The sequence below is a fragment of the Cinclus cinclus genome, chromosome 2 (genome assembly GCF_963662255.1).
Source record: "Cinclus cinclus chromosome 2, bCinCin1.1, whole genome shotgun sequence".
Classification (NCBI taxonomy): Eukaryota; Metazoa; Chordata; class Aves; order Passeriformes; family Cinclidae; genus Cinclus; species Cinclus cinclus.
In genome coordinates, this window is record NC_085047.1 from 13,291,640 (window position 1) to 13,308,463 (window position 16,824).

General features: G+C 33.8%; 1 protein-coding gene across 1 annotated transcript in view; it reads left to right on the plus strand.

Moving 5' to 3' along the window:
• The window catches only part of NCAM2 (neural cell adhesion molecule 2), a 128,905-nt gene that overhangs the window by 11,890 nt on the left and 100,191 nt on the right, over positions 1-16,824 (plus strand). Inside the window, exons 5-7 of the mRNA XM_062510789.1 lie at positions 1,485-1,602; positions 6,627-6,787; positions 14,632-14,777. Coding sequence (XP_062366773.1) covers positions 1,485-1,602; positions 6,627-6,787; positions 14,632-14,777 — 425 coding nt within the window. The remainder of the gene's footprint in view (positions 1-1,484; positions 1,603-6,626; positions 6,788-14,631; positions 14,778-16,824) is intronic.

A 16,824-nucleotide genomic window follows, 5' to 3' on the forward strand; every position in this document is an offset into this window, starting at 1 on the left:
TTATCTCTTAGAAATCTAATGTTTATGTTTCTTTTCTACTTGCAACGCTAAATTTTTTTTAGAGTTTCTTTGCTAGTTGTATTTACACAGTGAGATCTGAATGTCAGGATTTTTTGTGGTTACAAATGGTTAACATAGAAGAGAATGAAAAAAAATCAAGTCCTTCTGTAAACAAAAATTTATTTTACTTATTCTTTTGTCTCTCTTTATTTTTCCCTACTCTTTCTTTTTAAAAAAAATATTTTCCCTAATGTACTACTTAGATTTATTTATTGCTCTCTGAGAAGTTTCATAAATTAAATAGTCATCCTGATCTCAATGAAATTAATGGAAGAGAACTGCTTACAGAGTTATACGGGACTGAGTTTTGCCACTCTGCTTTAAGTATGAAATGTGAGAGACTTACCAGCATATCTTCATTTCTCTTTTCCTCTTTGTAGCTTTACAATGTAGGTCCAACCTATGTAGATACAAGCATAAAAACAAAAAGAGATTTATTCCTTGCAAAATGATGAACAAAATAAAATTTTACTTTTGAAAAGAGAAAATAGTATTTAATTTCATTGTCACTGCAGTATCTCTTGAAAGATTGAAGCACTTATGCAATGCACTGAACCAGGTCACAGTCCTGTAATTCTTAGTGGTGAACAGTGAAGAATCTGCCACTTCTAGCAAAAAATTACCTCCTCATGTTCCCAGCTATATTTCGAGGTCTAGACATTAGAATGCACTGCAAAATAGCTAAAATTCATTTAAAGCTTTCTAAGTAGCATTGTGGGTTTTTTTATTGGAGATGGATAAATTCCTGATTCACAGCAGAAGGGTTCTGTATGCTGAATAATGGCCCACGCAATTTCAGATAGGAAGAAGTGATCTGTGAAACACTCTAAGGCACACCGTTAAAAAGTGTGAAAAGTACATAACAACACACAATTACTGATCATTGATAATTCTGATATATGATTTTATATTACCTTGATATACTGAAGATTCAGAAGTGAAAAGGCTTCTGAAATATTTGGTGGAAAGCCACAACAGTTTTCAAGAGTGGGTGAGAAAAATGTGGTGAAGTGCAATGGAACACTAAGAGCAAGTTCACTGGGGTTGCCTGTTTCATCTTTTCACTAATGAAGAGTAAAGATAAAAAGGATAACTGAGTCACCCTATTATCTCACAGGATGTTCTTGCTAGCTCACCTCTATTTTGTGAATCTCTAATCTTTTCCCTTTCCTCTCACCTTCTGTAGCATTTATTCTCCTCCACATATCAACTTCCATCCAATCTGCTTGGATTGTTTTTATTTGTGTATTTCATGGAAACATAGATAACTTTGGATTGGAAGGACCTCAAAGACCATCTAGCTTCAAGCCCCTGATGATTCACATTGTAACTTGATCCCTAATTGTCACCCTGAATTCCCAAATTAGCAAAGTATCCTGCATTTTAACTTTCTCCAGAAACACCTAAAATGTTTTATTTTTCAGTTCCCCCTGCAATCATTCTGCTACAGAAATCCTTCAATGCCACTGCAGATCGAGGAGAGGCAATAACTTTGTTCTGCAGAGCCACTGGATCACCTCCACCTGAGATCAGTTGGTACAGGTGAGTTCAGTCGAGGGCTCCACATCAGAGAACATTGTTTTCATGTGTCCCTATTTTCTATCACAGTCCATTAAGCTGTGCAACCTTAATTTCTCTACTGAACTTTAAGAGAATTTTCTGTCCATTTCTATTCTTACTGCTAAGGCTGGATTAAGCATTAATGTGTGAATGGACTCACGCAAATTCAATTGCACTCAGGTTGCCTGTGAGGTAAATGTAAAAAGTAATAAAAATACCATATTGTCATGATTTCTTCATGTGTGGGTGGAGAAGAAATAAATCCATAGCTCAAAACAGGAACAACCTAACAAAAATTTTTGTACATAAAAGCACAGATATGCATTCATGCAATAAATAAGTATCCAATACAGGTAAGAAATACTAATAAAAAAAAGGTAATACTTTCCACATTTTTAAAAATAGATTCTACCCTTAGCTCTCTATTTTAATGAGATTCAGAAAGAGGCATGAATTTTGATGCATGTAGGGACCCAGGAGTTTTATTGAATAAGTTTCAGTGTAACTTAATGCAATTTTATAAGTACAAAATACTTTGAAAATGGAATTGCTTTTAAATCTCATGTGTGTTTTTTTTCATTATATCAATGACATGAGCATAGTATAGCTATGTCATTTGGGAACACTTACCATATAACATTTATAAAATTTAAATATCTATTTACTCTGTGTTCTTTCCATTTCAACAAAGATGTGCATCAGTCCTGGGATATAAAGTATCTCAATACCTCATACCAGTGCACATTTCTATTTTAGACCTGAATAATTTGCAGCTACTTATATTATTTCAAGTGGATTAAAAGGTCATCCCATTTTCAAAATGGGCATAGAAGCGATTTCCATCAATTCTTCACCTCCTTTGGAACATTTGAACAATGTTAGATTAAGTTTCTCCTACTTTGACTGATACCTTAATCATATTATGCCATAGGTCAATTGTGAAGTTAAATTTTTCTCTCATGCAATTTGAATCCCAGGAGATATAAATAAATAGAATGCAAAGTTAATTCCTTAATGTGGCTTAGAATTCAAAATTTAGTGAAGAGGAGGGAAAAAAAAAATGTATAGCCCAAATCAGAGAACTGATGCTAAATTCAAATCATATTTTTTTTTTGTTTGATGCCTTAGAAGTAATTTTTAAAATGTCTCTCCTATCTGACCAAGATTTGTAAGAGTTGCCTGAAATCTGCTATCCTAAATGGTTTTGGTGTATGGCAACAAGCATTATTTTATATATTAAGGAAGATTTCACAAATGTCCACCATTTGTGGATATCTCCATTAATAGCAGTGGGATTTCTTTTGATGTTTTATAAATACAAAAGTATGTACACACTTATCTCTGTGTCCACTCATCAGAGCCCACTGAAGGATTTCCCGTTGGCTTGACAGCCCTTGAGGTGTGACATTTTGAAACCATTCAATAAATATCTTTTGTAAAGATTTTTCCAGAAGTTTTTCAGGCTTGTGGACAGGGTATTATATCATACATGTGCAAACTTCTGTTCTGTTCCTCTTTCAGGAACTATCTCATAATGAGGAATATTGGCTAGTGTGCCTCTCTTCCCTTTTCATTGTTTTTTTCCCCCATTTGATTCTCTTTTAATTTTGTCAGATTAGGGTGTAGAATCTTGTGAGCAGAAAATATTCTTGTTTTTTTTTTTTTTTTTTTTGTTTGCTGACACTGAGATTTTATAAAATGGTACATAGAAAAGAACATATATCCCTGGGACAGGAAATTATTTTTGATATGCAAGCAGGGAAAAAAAAATGGGGGGAGAAAATTCCTTCTGTTTTCAGAGGAAGCAGACAATTCTAAATGGCATTCCAGTCCTAAATTCCTGCATCAAATTTCTGAAATCTCTGTCCTGAAATTTTCAGGTCCATTTTCACTCATTTAAAAGTCAATTAAAAACATTCATAATCAGCTGATTTCTTCTCATGTCCTTGGTCTTATCTAAAAAGAATGTCAAGATAAAGACCTTGGTTTTCTACAATAGTTCAGACAGTTTGTTTTTTTTTGTTGTTTTTTTTTAAATTAGACTGAGCACAGGAAAGCCAGATCAGCATAATTTTTCTTGATTTTGAGAAAAATATAGAAAGCATTGTCAATGAATGTTAGGGAAGTTTATCTGAACTAATTTGTCTAATACTTATATGCTTGTCATCCACTGAGAAGCTAATTGAATACATTTATCAGAATTAATGGCAAATTATTCCCTATTTTTCCCTGTTTAGTGTACTTTTTAATGTTGAAAATAAGTTGGTACTAACCTGAATTTTACTGTGTTTCTATTTTAATAGACAAGTGGAATTGCGTCTTGAATTTGATAAAGTTTTAATAGTGATTTTGGAAGGATTATAATTATTGGTCACAGCAAGTTAAGGGAATTGTGTTCAGTTTTAAACCCAACCTCTCACTTTTTCTATGTGAGTTCAGTCAGTTTATTTAATTTGTCTCAGGTTAACCATTTGAAAAATGGGCAGGTGTAATAAAGTGCCTTAATGGAAGCCTGTGTTCTGAATTCTCTGAATAGCTATGTATAGGTAATGGCCTCAGAGAGATGGTGTTAGATCTTCTAACAGAAGCATTTCCTGATGTCTCATTGCAAAACATTCTGAAGTATATCCAGTATCCTGGAGAGCTGTGGAAAAGTACTGATAAAAAGGGTGGAAATGACTTTTTACTCCATTCTGCTGCAGGATTTTCACTTCATAGTGTAAAAAATATATCCATGCTTGTTAAGGTAGTTCATCAAGACTGAGGACTTGTGTTACTCACATTTCCACATTCTTCTGTCTTTGTTGCCTTTTACAATGGGCTCTCACACCAGTTATTTACTCATTCAGTCTATTTAAGTTTCTTGATCAAGGTCTGCAGAATCTGGATCTATTCAAAAGGAGTCTTAGAGTCCACTGCTATATTAGTCAATTAAAAATAAATTATCTTGACTTTTACTGCCCTTATTTCCTTTTTGCTTTCCAATGAACTGATTTTAACAGATCAACTTCACACAGGCCATGAAAAATACCTGTATTTTTTATATCAGATGACACTACTTTTGAAGGTACTCATCTCTGTGTATTGACCGTAAGCAAGATGCTGGAGAAAGCAATAGTCTCAAGCTTTTAACTCTTTAAAACAGTAGCTAATGTGGTGAAGCTTGAACTTTTTAACATTGACCATTCTTATTTTCAGGTGCTGATGGTATTTATATTTGCTCAATTAAAAATGGATGCATCTAAACTAATGTGGAAATCTTTGTCAAAAATCCTTCAGTGCACTTGTGAAAATTGGTCACTTTGAAATACCTTGCCAAGAATAAAAGTCGTCAAAGTTTAGTTGCTGGTCTATTTCATATATGTATATATTTGTTGATATTTTGTGGACTAAGAGAATCTAATTAATTCTCCATTGAACTGGTATCTCTATTGATGCTGATATTACATTACTGTAAAGCATAACCTTCAGAGAGGCAATACACTAATGGAATTAAATGAACCAGGACTGAAAGATAAAGATCCTAATGTAACAAAAGGTCATGAACTGGAAATCTTTACTCCTGTGAATAGTCCTACTGAAAACATTGTTTATAGCTGTGGAGATAATTTACACTGCTATAGTTTAGCTGGATCAATTTCCTGGTTTTGTTGACAGGACTTGGATTTATCTCACAAAAGAAATAATCCACTGTAAGTATATTATTCGTGTTTTCCTGTTATCCAATATCAGCATCAATATGAATCCCTCTGTTCACTAGAGGGTCCAGGGAATTGCTCATAATCTCATTTCTGCTGAGAAACTGCTGTAAATATCAATGTTTGTGAAAACAGGTAACTGGAAAATACTTATAACCATGGATATAGACTTTTGTCTCCTAAAATAAATCTCTAGGGGACTTTTGGTTGTTTGGGATTTGTTGTCTGTTTCTTTGTTTCTTGTTGTGTAGTGGGTTTGGGTGTATTTTTTCTGTTTCTTCCGGTTTTGGTTTGGTTTGGTTTTCTGTGAGACTATCTAATATGGAGATTTAGGCCTCTCCTGTTCTATAAAACAATTTCTATTATTTTCTTTGGAAAGGAAATGAACAAGTATCATATTGTCTTGAAGTTGGTAACTAAGTTGGTTTGAATTATTTACAAAAAGGTGTTACTAAAGTGCAAATTGTAGGTATCAGGGGACTCCTACTAATACTTATCATTCTCCCAAGAAATAAGTAGTATCATCCCTTTTAGAGAAAATATGATTTAGGAAAATATGAAATATATGTAGTTGTCATTATATAAGAATAAAATGGAAACCATTGTTTTTCAAATCCTGAAGAAAATGAAATGTCCTAAACTTGGTGTGTTGAGTAGAATAGAATAGAAGGTTTGAGTAATGCCCTCTTGAAAAAGCAGCTGTGTGTAGGCCAAGGTGCTCAAATGGACAGGTCAAGCCTCAATCAGCCCTCAGAATTGCTTGCAGATTTTATTATTTCTGTACCATCTGGTCACAACTCATTCTAACATCTGGAGAAATGCCTGCTTGCTAAGTTGTGGCTAGCCAATAATTACTGAGAGGAAATAATTTGGATGGGTTCTTGATGTGCCAATAGGCTCTACGTGAATGTAATTTAATTTTTTTATAAGTTGCTACATTGTTATTACTGTGAACTGCAGCAGTTACACTTGAAAAATACACTTTTAGTAGTTTCTCAAATGCAATATATAGCCAATTTCCTTATGCCCTTCCTTGAGTGCAAGCCATATGTTAAAATCGTCTTCAGAACCATTTTTCTAACATTAGGTCATTAGTGAACATTTAAGAATAAAGTCATTATAATATTTTAATGCATATATATATATAATTATTTTTTAAACCTATTTTTTTTTATTTTTGAGGCTGGTGCAATAGCAGTCTCTTCCATGAAATATTGTTTTCAGCATATTGATGCTTCCATAGCACATTTGTTACTGGAATGTAGTGGTTAATTTGCACTATATTTTTTTTTTTTTTTTTTTTTGTAGGAATGGTAAACTTATTGAAGAAAATGAAAAATATGTCCTGAGAGGAAGCAATACACAACTAACAATAAGAGATATAAAAAATATTGATGCAGGTCCTTATATCTGTGATGCTAAAAACAAAGCAGGAAATGACAAAAAACAGACATTCCTTCAAGTTTTTGGTAAGTACTGCATAATATGGTCCATCTTTTCTTTTTAAATGTAAACAGTAAGGAAATAGATCTTAATTCTCAGTTCTCAGCGAAATAGTATTTCTGCAAGGTGCCTACTGATGCAGCAAAGTGCCTTCTATATGATTTTACAATTTCTCTCCTTGCTTAGAGTTCTTAAACATTTACATCCGAATTTCATTTTGAAAAGGTTATCTTCAGCATTTGCTTTTCTGCTATTCAGAAGCAGTACAATGGAGTGTTAAATAGTTAATTCACTCTGGTTTTCATTTAGAAGTTGACTGCTTACAAGAAAACCAAGAGGAGGAAGGGGGAAATTCTGAAAGGGGTAAAACCCAGTTATTTTGACTTCTGAGTTGTGAGGGTTTTTAGTAAGGCAATGACATGCAGAAATCTTCCTGGTTTGTTTTTTTCGGTTTTTTTTTTAACTTTTCTTTTTTGACTTCTGTTTTTTTAAGTGCACAATTGCAGATGTTATCACAAAAATATTGTGTGTCCTGAACTTCAAAGGATAAAAGTGATAACCTCAAAACTCTTATTTCTCTTTCTGTGCTTCACCACCCCAAATGTGTTAATGATTCCCTCCTTTACATAGAACTGATAATTTATTTGAAGTTTTGTTGAGACACAACCTTGTGAGAGTATTTGTGAGAATGTAGAAAGCATCCCTCAGAACCACTGTGCAAGAAAAAAGGCTGTAACTTACTTATGACAAACCTACAAAAATTAATGTGTTGCGGTTTTTTTACATTAAAAATAGCTTGCATTATAGAGAAAGATAATTTCTATTTGAACAGTTAAATGCCCTACAGGACGGTGGAAATTAACTTCCCAGTTTAAAAAAAAATTAAAATTTAAATATTTAATGTTTAACATTAATTCCCAGCTAAAGCTCATAATTATTTATAAGAGTGAGATAGTTCTAACGGGAAGGAGTAATCTGATAATTTACAGTGAAGAGGGTAGGTGTTGGGTTGTGCAATGCTGACATTTGGGGTCTGGGAGCCTGAGGCTGAAGCCATAGTGTCAGGTGAACATGGCTGTGTTCACATGCATCCCTCTGCCTCCTCTGTCAGAAACTCTTGATGCTCTGTTGTCTCCAGCTCTGTACTCCAGGTGGATTGCCTAACCATTGGGATGTTGTTCTGAGGTACTTGAGAGTTATCCTCAATTCCTTTTCAAAGGAAAGAAGATGAAATAAAATCTTAAATTTCATCCCAGCCTCAAGAAGTACAGCATCTTGGTTTGGAAAACTGAAATACTTCATTCAACTGTATTTCCAAACTTTAAAAAAAGATAAATTGAAGGAATATAAATTACTGTCTAGTTTTGATATTAATTTAGGGAAGTTGAAGTCAGAAATAACTGTGTATGTTATTCAAGTAATTTTAAGTGTTCCTGAAATTCACTTGTTTTTTGCCTAGAGCAAGTAAACTTTTTAATGAATGGGATAGGGAAAAGGAGACACCAAACTAAGGATGAGGACTTCCTGTATGTATTTTTTTAATCTTTTAGCAACCACTTTTCTGGGGACTCCATGGAAAGCTAAACTCTAATATTTTAATGGAGTCAACAAGTTGGTTAAATCCATTATGAACCTACACATCATTAATGTTTCAATGACATCCTAAACTCCTAAATTTCTTATCTTCTTTCTTGTATGGAAAATCATTTCTTATGTTCAAGTTTCCAGAGAACTATGTAAAGTCTCTCCCACCTCTCTGTCCTGAGTGTTTATAGCTAATGTGTAGTAGAGCAGGATTTTAATTTCTCTTACAATAAACTTTTGTCTCTTTCACACAGATTAAACCCCAGTCATAGATACAGCCAAGAGCTACTTATCAGTTTTCCATTAAATGTGTTTTAAGAAGCGTCAGTCTGAAAATGGCCAGGCAGATGGCTGGTTATTATAGCTAAATAGTATGCAAACAACTATTTATGTTAAATTGACCTATTAAGTTGCATTTTTTTCTCCCGCTTCATTACCATATTTGTCTCACATGTCTGCTATCTTTAATTTTAATTTACAATGCAAACTCCTCAGGGCAACAACTACTGTTTCTACAACATGGCTCTAACAGTGTTGCAACTCATAGTAACAGTAATAGAACCATAATGCAATAAAAATAGTAGTAACAATACAGAATTCAGCACTAAACTTTCTAGAATGGAGGACTTTTGTATAGACATGCCACACAACAGCTACATATTTAGTTTCCATGCATGACCTAGATTCTTTAGTTTAACCTTGGGGTTTTCTCATTATCAATGCTAAAACCCCTTTTTTATTCTGATATAAAATGCTTACTCTGACAGTTTTTCTGCAGGTTTGATATGTGTGTGGAAACTAAAGGCACATACTCTGCTCTCCCCAGATCATCTGTATCAGTGCTGTGTTCTAAAAGGAGAGAAAAAAACCCTCTTTCCCTTGCTCTTTGTTGATATGATTTGATTATCTCTTATCTGCAGTAGCTTATTTCTGTATCATTAGCAATTACTACCTAAAAAGATCTCATCTAGATTACTGCTTAGAACTTGTGCTGAGGTTTATAATGCAAATTCCTTTAATTTTACTGCTGAACAGCTTGAAACCATAGGTGTTCATCCTTGAATTATTTAAAAATGTTCTTTGTACGTATCTCTATTTGGTAGCTATCACTTTCACTCATACTGTTCCGCTGTTTTTTTCAATTTTTATTTTTTAATAGTTACTAGCCATATTTATAAATATGTGTGTTCAGATACATCTAAGTCATCATTTTCAATTATGAAATACCAGTTTTACATCTACAGACAACCCAAAATAATTTCCAGAAGTAACATATTAACAAGCAGTTGATTTAAGAACAGTCAGTAAATTCAATACTTTGAAGCTTCCTATATCTTCATTTATTTTGTTTAACTTTTTTTAACTTTCTCCAAAGTAAATATCGATTTCTTCATCATTCCTTCTCCAAGGTGATGGCAGTAGTCTTCATTTATGTTAGAATAAAAGATATAATAAGACCAAATGAAAGAAAACTAGCTTTCATTAAAGATATAGTTGTGCTTTATATGAATAATGTTTATATTCCTAGGATTTTCATTTTGTTTGCTCTAGTTGCTTATTTCTATATCTTTTTCACTGAAATGCGTGGTTATACAATTTGATGATACTTAGAATTGAGGTTTTCAACAAGTGTTCTCTTTTCTGTACTTAAGTCCCAGAAAGCTGCATCTATATGTTTAATTTATTTTCCTAGAAAGAAAAAAAATATTATTTTTTTATCAGAATTGATAAAAAATTTAGGAGTTCTAGCATAATTTAGTTTGAAGTTCTGTATTATACAGGTGTTTTACCTACATAATCAGTTAGAGGGCAGTCGGAGTAATATTTTATTGTAAAAGTATTTCATCAGCATTTCAGTGGGTTCTGACAAATGACTTCATGAAGATCAAATGAGTGGATATCTCAAATAGTTTCAACACTATTTTCTAGATGTCTTTTTAATTATAATCTGAATGTTGTATAGTGGAAAAGTTTTTTTCAGTTGTGTTCAATGTAATTTTTATTGATTATTGAGAAACCATATGCTATTATTAATAGATTTTTTTGTCATCTGCCAGATAGGAAGAAATATAACGGGCCTCTCCTATTATATGCCTCTTAAGTTATTCTAAATGCTAAAATTCAAATACTTTTAGGTTAATTTGGTCCTTCAAATCCATTCATCTTGGAACAAAAAAGGCTGTATTGTGCCTCTTATATTGGGGTGAAGAGTTGTCTAAATTTTTCCCTTTCCCTTTCCCTATTTTCAGTCTTAATGCTGCATTCCTTTAGTTGCTGGAGCATACCTTAATAATTTTCTTCTGGGCTTAGTAAACAGATTTAAATATGTTTTAATATGCTTCTTGTGGCTCGTTTTGTTTCTCATGAGATGCTATACTATACCTATATTGAAGCTTTTCATTTAAATTCACTGGTGCCTCTAAAGGAGAATCCTATGGATCTCTGTATGGAGCTATCTGTGCTCACTCCTCCCACATATTATAAAGTTCACCAACTGCAGCTTCACAAAGTAGAACTCAGAACTTACAGATGTAATGTTAAAAGTTCACACGTTTTCTGCATTCCTTTTTCCTTCTTATTGCTTCCTCACCTTTTTGGAGTACTTCTACTTTTTAAAATAAAAAATATCCAATTTGTAAAGACAGTGATGACAGTTGTCCCAGAAGACGAGTCTTAAACCCATGTGAGTGTGAAGCAGTAATAATATTTTAATGTTTCAGTAATACCCTCCAAAAAAAGAGACTCAGTCCATGGTGTGCTGAGTCAGGTCAGCATTTCATACTGGTACGTGTGTGAGTCCTTATCATATAAGGAAATCTCTTCCTTCGATATTTCCATGTTGGGCTCTAACTTGTTTACTAAGTTAAAATTGTACCTGAAGTTCCAGGAGGACAGGGTTGCAGTTTTGCAACCCTGATTCAAATGTGCCTGTGCAGGAGAAGAACAGGGAAGGTGTGATTCCTCCTGGAACATATTAATCAAGAGATTAATCAGGCAGCCATACAGGCATACACTAGGCCTCTCACCAGTACAACCAAGTTTTTATCAATATCTTAATGTTTAAAATTATTCTCTTGTTGAGACATAAGCAGGACTATCTCAAACTTTACATATGTGTTTCTTCCCAAGTCTGATGAAACTCTTTGTTAAAGGTATGGATAGAACTCTGTGAATTCAATAAATTGTGTAGCTTTTCCAAGGAACTGGTTGTAAGCAAAAGCCTCAGGCTGCTATCCATGTTCATCATTAGCTTTGTGGGGAGGCTGTACGTATACAGCAATGACACAAATCCAGAACAGTCCAAGGAAGGAATCTAAGACAAGCGTGTTTACTGAGGAAGTGTTAGAAAACTTAGAACAACCTTCTTGGCTCAGAAAATAAACTTTACAACCTGTAAATGTTGTTTCTTTATTTGGCATCGCCACTCTGTTCATATTTAACTATGCATGTCTAGTAATAATAGTTCCTTACCTTAAATAATTTTAATGAAATTTAACTCCTTTCTATATTCAAGCATTCTTTCATTTGAGCCAGGTCATTTAGCTTACAAATGTTTCAACTACGTCACAACATCTTAAATACAAATATACAAAATATTTCAATATTTTGACTGACGAAAGCAGCATAACCTGGAAGGCTTCCTGAGTTTGCATTCCAAGGCTCTGTATTTTTATTTTCTTCATATTTTCTATAATAAAAAGCAAATTCAGTTTGACAATGACCTTATCAATTTAGAAAGAACAGTTAAAAATTAGAGGCAGGAGGGTGGGGGAAATGACTGTTCAGTATTTCTGTCAATACTAGTCTTGGCATTTTCAAATAGTTTTATTTACATGTACAGAAATGTGTTTTAATATTTTCCAATGTCCAAAATGTCATTTAAAAGTATTCAAACAGTGTAAAAAACTTCTAGTCAATAGTAAGTTATGACTTGTGACCTACAAAAATGGATTAATTAAATAATATCCCCCATATGAGCTCTCTTTGTCCAAGTAATAACTGTCAGTTAGATGTATTTGATGATTAATCAGTACTTATTCCTTTAAATGTCAAGTACTCTTTGTCTAAAATGTCAGGCTAAAACTTTTTGTCTTGTAGTGATCTATTTGAAGAAGGTCTTAAAAGAGTTCAGGAAAAGTCTAAGTTAAAGAATTATTTTTGTGTTTTGGAACACGCATTGTCTTGAGCAAATTACATTGTTTGTCATGTTGTCCAGATGGGGAACTCACTTTGGTGGAAATAATTATAAATTTTGAGAATTTTTTTGGTGTGAAACACTATTCATGATTCTTCTACGAAAAAAAACCAACAAAACAAACAAAAAAAACCTAACAAACAAACAAACAAAAAAATAAAAAAAGCAGCTTATGTCTGCTGCAGCTCCTTCCTTTTTTCCAGGGATGATGATATATCGAAGGAATGAAAGGATAGAACAGATTCTTTTGTAGCCAGGTGATATGGCCATAGAGATAGAGCACCTGAGTGCCAAGGTGAAATATTTCATAGGCATTTGAATGTCTTTCCACTGACATCCCTTTTTGTACCACAGAGGATTTTTATATTTTCTAGGCCAAATTGATATCCTGACCGTGATTTGCTTGCTACCTTCTACTGCATCAAATAAATCTGGATCCAGTTTACATTTCAAGAATTCCTGATCACTGAGGGTGTTTTCTTTCTTTACATGATCTAACTCAGCATTGAGTACATATTAATGGAGCAGGATATTAGTTCAGTGCTTTCTTAGGTAAAATGATACCTGTTTCTCATCTCTATGCAGTAAACACACAATAGTTTTTTCATAATAGTCAAGGGCGGACAGACAGTAGAGAAGCAGCAGAAGGAATATGGAGAAAAGGAATGAGAAGTGAGACCAAGAATAGTTCGGAGGGAATAAGGGAGGTAAGGATAAAAGGTAGGCAATGTGCCTACAGATAGCAAGTTTGAAACTGTTTTTATTATTCTTCTTGGTGATGCTGAAATGTAGCATCTCTGAAACAATGCTTATAAATGAGAAGTCATAAAATGAAGCAGGAGGCTGAACATAAGGAAAACCCCCCTCACCAGGACAGCCAAGCTCTGCAACAGGCTGCTGAGAGGTTGTCTAGTCCCTGTGCTTTCTTTACATTTTTCACGATAGTGCTTGACATATCCCTGAGCAATCTGACCTGAACAGGATCTGTGGGTGCTGTGTTGATGACAGGGTTGGTCAAGAAGCCTTCCTGGTGCCCATTCCAACCTGGATGTTTATCTTTCCCATTTTGATCCATGAACATAAGCCAATGTTGCTCTTCTGGATAGCACACGCTTCAGCAACCCCATCAGAAAACAGCTTACATCTTTTTATTTTCTGTTTCATGATGAGCACGCTACAGTAGTGCTTCCTCAAAAGCGAAGCTTGGAAAAACTGCTTAGAAAACACCTTGCTTCCAACATATGTACTTAAAGTTAATGAAGTCAGTCTTAAGAGCTTCCCAATTTTGAGTCACTTGTGTAAATTTTATTCACTGCTTTTGAGAGTAAACGTATTGAATCATATTCTTATTACAGGATTGCATGTTGGGATGAGTGTCTTCTTCAATGTACAAAGAGAATAGGTTCAGAGAAACTCATTAATCACTATATATGAGGTAAAATATAGGACCGAAAAATTTTTAATGAAGATACTTGAATGCCATGGAAGAGAATAATATTCTATGCACAGTACTAATACAGAGTTCTTGTGTGATATTGTGCAGATAAATCCTCGACGTAAAAGTATTCACATGTAACAAGAAATTGTATTGTATCTATAAATAACCTGATAAGGTACAGTATAGATTGAAAGATATAGCTGCTATGCAATTGAGACTATAAAGTGGAAAGATTTGAAGAATGCAGAATTACCTGGATTTTTTTTTTAATGTGTCTTACCACCAGTTTACTTGGTAAGTAAGGATGAGCACCTTCGTATCAGAGGACTGTTCAGTTCTCCATAGTGCTAATACCAGGGAAATGTGTTTGTTGCTGGGAGATTTTGTTAAATTCTGTAATTTATGTAGGCCAGTGAAACATTGCTAAAGATCAAGGTCAAAGAATGGTAATAATTCCTATGTTTTTCTGAATAATATGCATTTGAAGACAAAAATGAGTTGTTATAGAAACAAGGAATGCCTGAGACCGGAAAGCGCCTCTGGAGACTGTCTAATCCAGGGTCAGACAGAGCAGAAAAAAAGTGGTTTTAAAGATAGATTTTGATATGACAGTCATTGTGCATGATCAGTAATGCAATTTGTATTTTTAACAGTGCAGCCTCAAATAATACAACTTAAAAATGAAACCACTTTTGAGAATGGGAAAGCAACCCTTATCTGTGAAGCAGAAGGAGAACCTGTCCCAGAGATTACTTGGAAAAGGGCCATTGATGGAATGACTTTCTCTGAAGGTGACAAGGTAAATCTACCTCTAATGTATAAAATATCTAAATACGTATTGTCTGCCTAATCTCCTTCTTGTAAGCAGAAAATTAATTTAGAGACAGATTCATTCTAGATTCCTCTGGAATTAGAAGCAATTGCTATTTTCTAAGGCATTAAGAGAGACATGGAGATTCTAAATTTCAAACTAAATAAAAAGAAAAAAAAAAAGCAATTAAATGCTGAAAGGCAGTGTAGCTCTGTAGCTTAAATTGTCATATGTAGTCCCTAATGGTTTCAATTTCATCTTTATCGTAATGGCTACACATAGCCCTTTTTCAGAATGTTTGGATTCTGTCCAGTAATCCTCAAAATACATTGGATTTTAAAGATATTTAAAATATAAAAATAAAAATACTTTGTAGTTCTTTGTTTCCCACTTATGTTTTCTTCCTATTTTTTCCTGTCACAGAGGACAAACTGAGCCTATTTTCCCATTTTGTCTCCCCATTTTAATTTTTTATTACATAAGTAAGTTGAGTAGAGAAAGAGTGCAGTATGACTATGGAGAAAGTCAGTGTAGGAAAAAGAGCTGTACTTGGGTGGAATGGTGAAATGAAAAGGGAATGGTGCAATGCAATTCCTTACTGTGATTATATAGCAAGCTGTGTTTCTACAAAATTCTTTTCCCCTTTTTAATAATTATTTTAGTATTTGAGCAAGCATTTGCTTCTTTTCCTGATGTAGACTACAGAATTTCTCTGTAGTGGTTGAAGTAAGAGATATCATCTTTCTTGATAACTAATTCTTCATTTTTCTCTAGATTATTATGCAGCAAAATACCTTCTTCTTGCATATTCATAGCTGTTGCTTAAAACACACACACACAGGTGAAAACCTAGATAGCAATCATGCCACTAAGGGAATTAGATAGTAGTAAGTCACTTAGTTTTTCGGGAATTGCTGTACAGTAAGGTATGATGTACTTTCATTTTTTGTGTTCTAAAGGAGAAGGTCTGGTCTGGTCTAGTCTCTGACTTGAACTTTCCTGGAATTGAGGCAGTTTATGTGAGGCTCTGTGTACCATTTGCCTGTTCTGTGATTTCCATTTTGGAGCAATATAGCAGTATTTATATATTATTTTTTCTAATAGGTTTGCATTAAGACAAAGCAGTTTCTCTCTTCCTTAAATATTTCAAGGTAAAGGTCATCTTTCTGACTTGCGAAGACTATGCTTTGTTCAAAGGTTACAAAAGTTAGCCACTCACGTTTGAAATGTTCCCAAAATAACTTTCTATAAAGGATATTGAAAATGAGAGAAAATAGCAGAAATAAGCTAAAAAATGTTGGTGCAGTTGAAACCTGAAATTTATCCAGTGCTTGTATAAGACGGCCTAATATTCTTAATTCCAGCTGCAGGTGGTTAAACTGACGTGTTGCTGGAGTATATTCTGAACTGTGGTTCAACTCAGTAACAGTGACAACCAAAAGAAAATCTATATTCACTTCCTACTGGTGTGCTGACAGACTGTGTGTGGAAGATAAAAAGAATGAGAATAAATACAGCTATGTGGTTTCCTTTGTTCTTGCCAAAGAAAGAAGTCTTTGTATTGCTCATGGGAGGGTTTTTGCTGAATCTTGAATAAATATTCTGAAATACTGAATATGTCCTTGACCTATAAAATATGCTGCTACATATGCCCTGTGGTTCTCCTGCTCTGGGTTGCCAAAAGCTTGGCTTGTGCTTTCCTACCAAATTAGGTGAATAGGGAACAAAACTGGCAGTGATTAAATTATTGAATAGTTGTTAAATAATACAGCAGTGTTTTGCATACAGAAAGAGAAAGAAAAGGTGCATTGAAGAAATTGAGGGGGAGCAGTATAGAATATAGTCTTAAATTGAAACTATTACTTATATGTGACAACTTTTAAAGGAATACTCCATCATGCAACAATGTAAATTATGCATAAACACAAAAATTATTGCCTTTATTCAAGGGATTAATATTTTGAATTTTTGGGCAAGCTTTTTCTTGGTATCAACTGCACCTTATTTATCATTGCTGTTAAATTATGAGTATCTT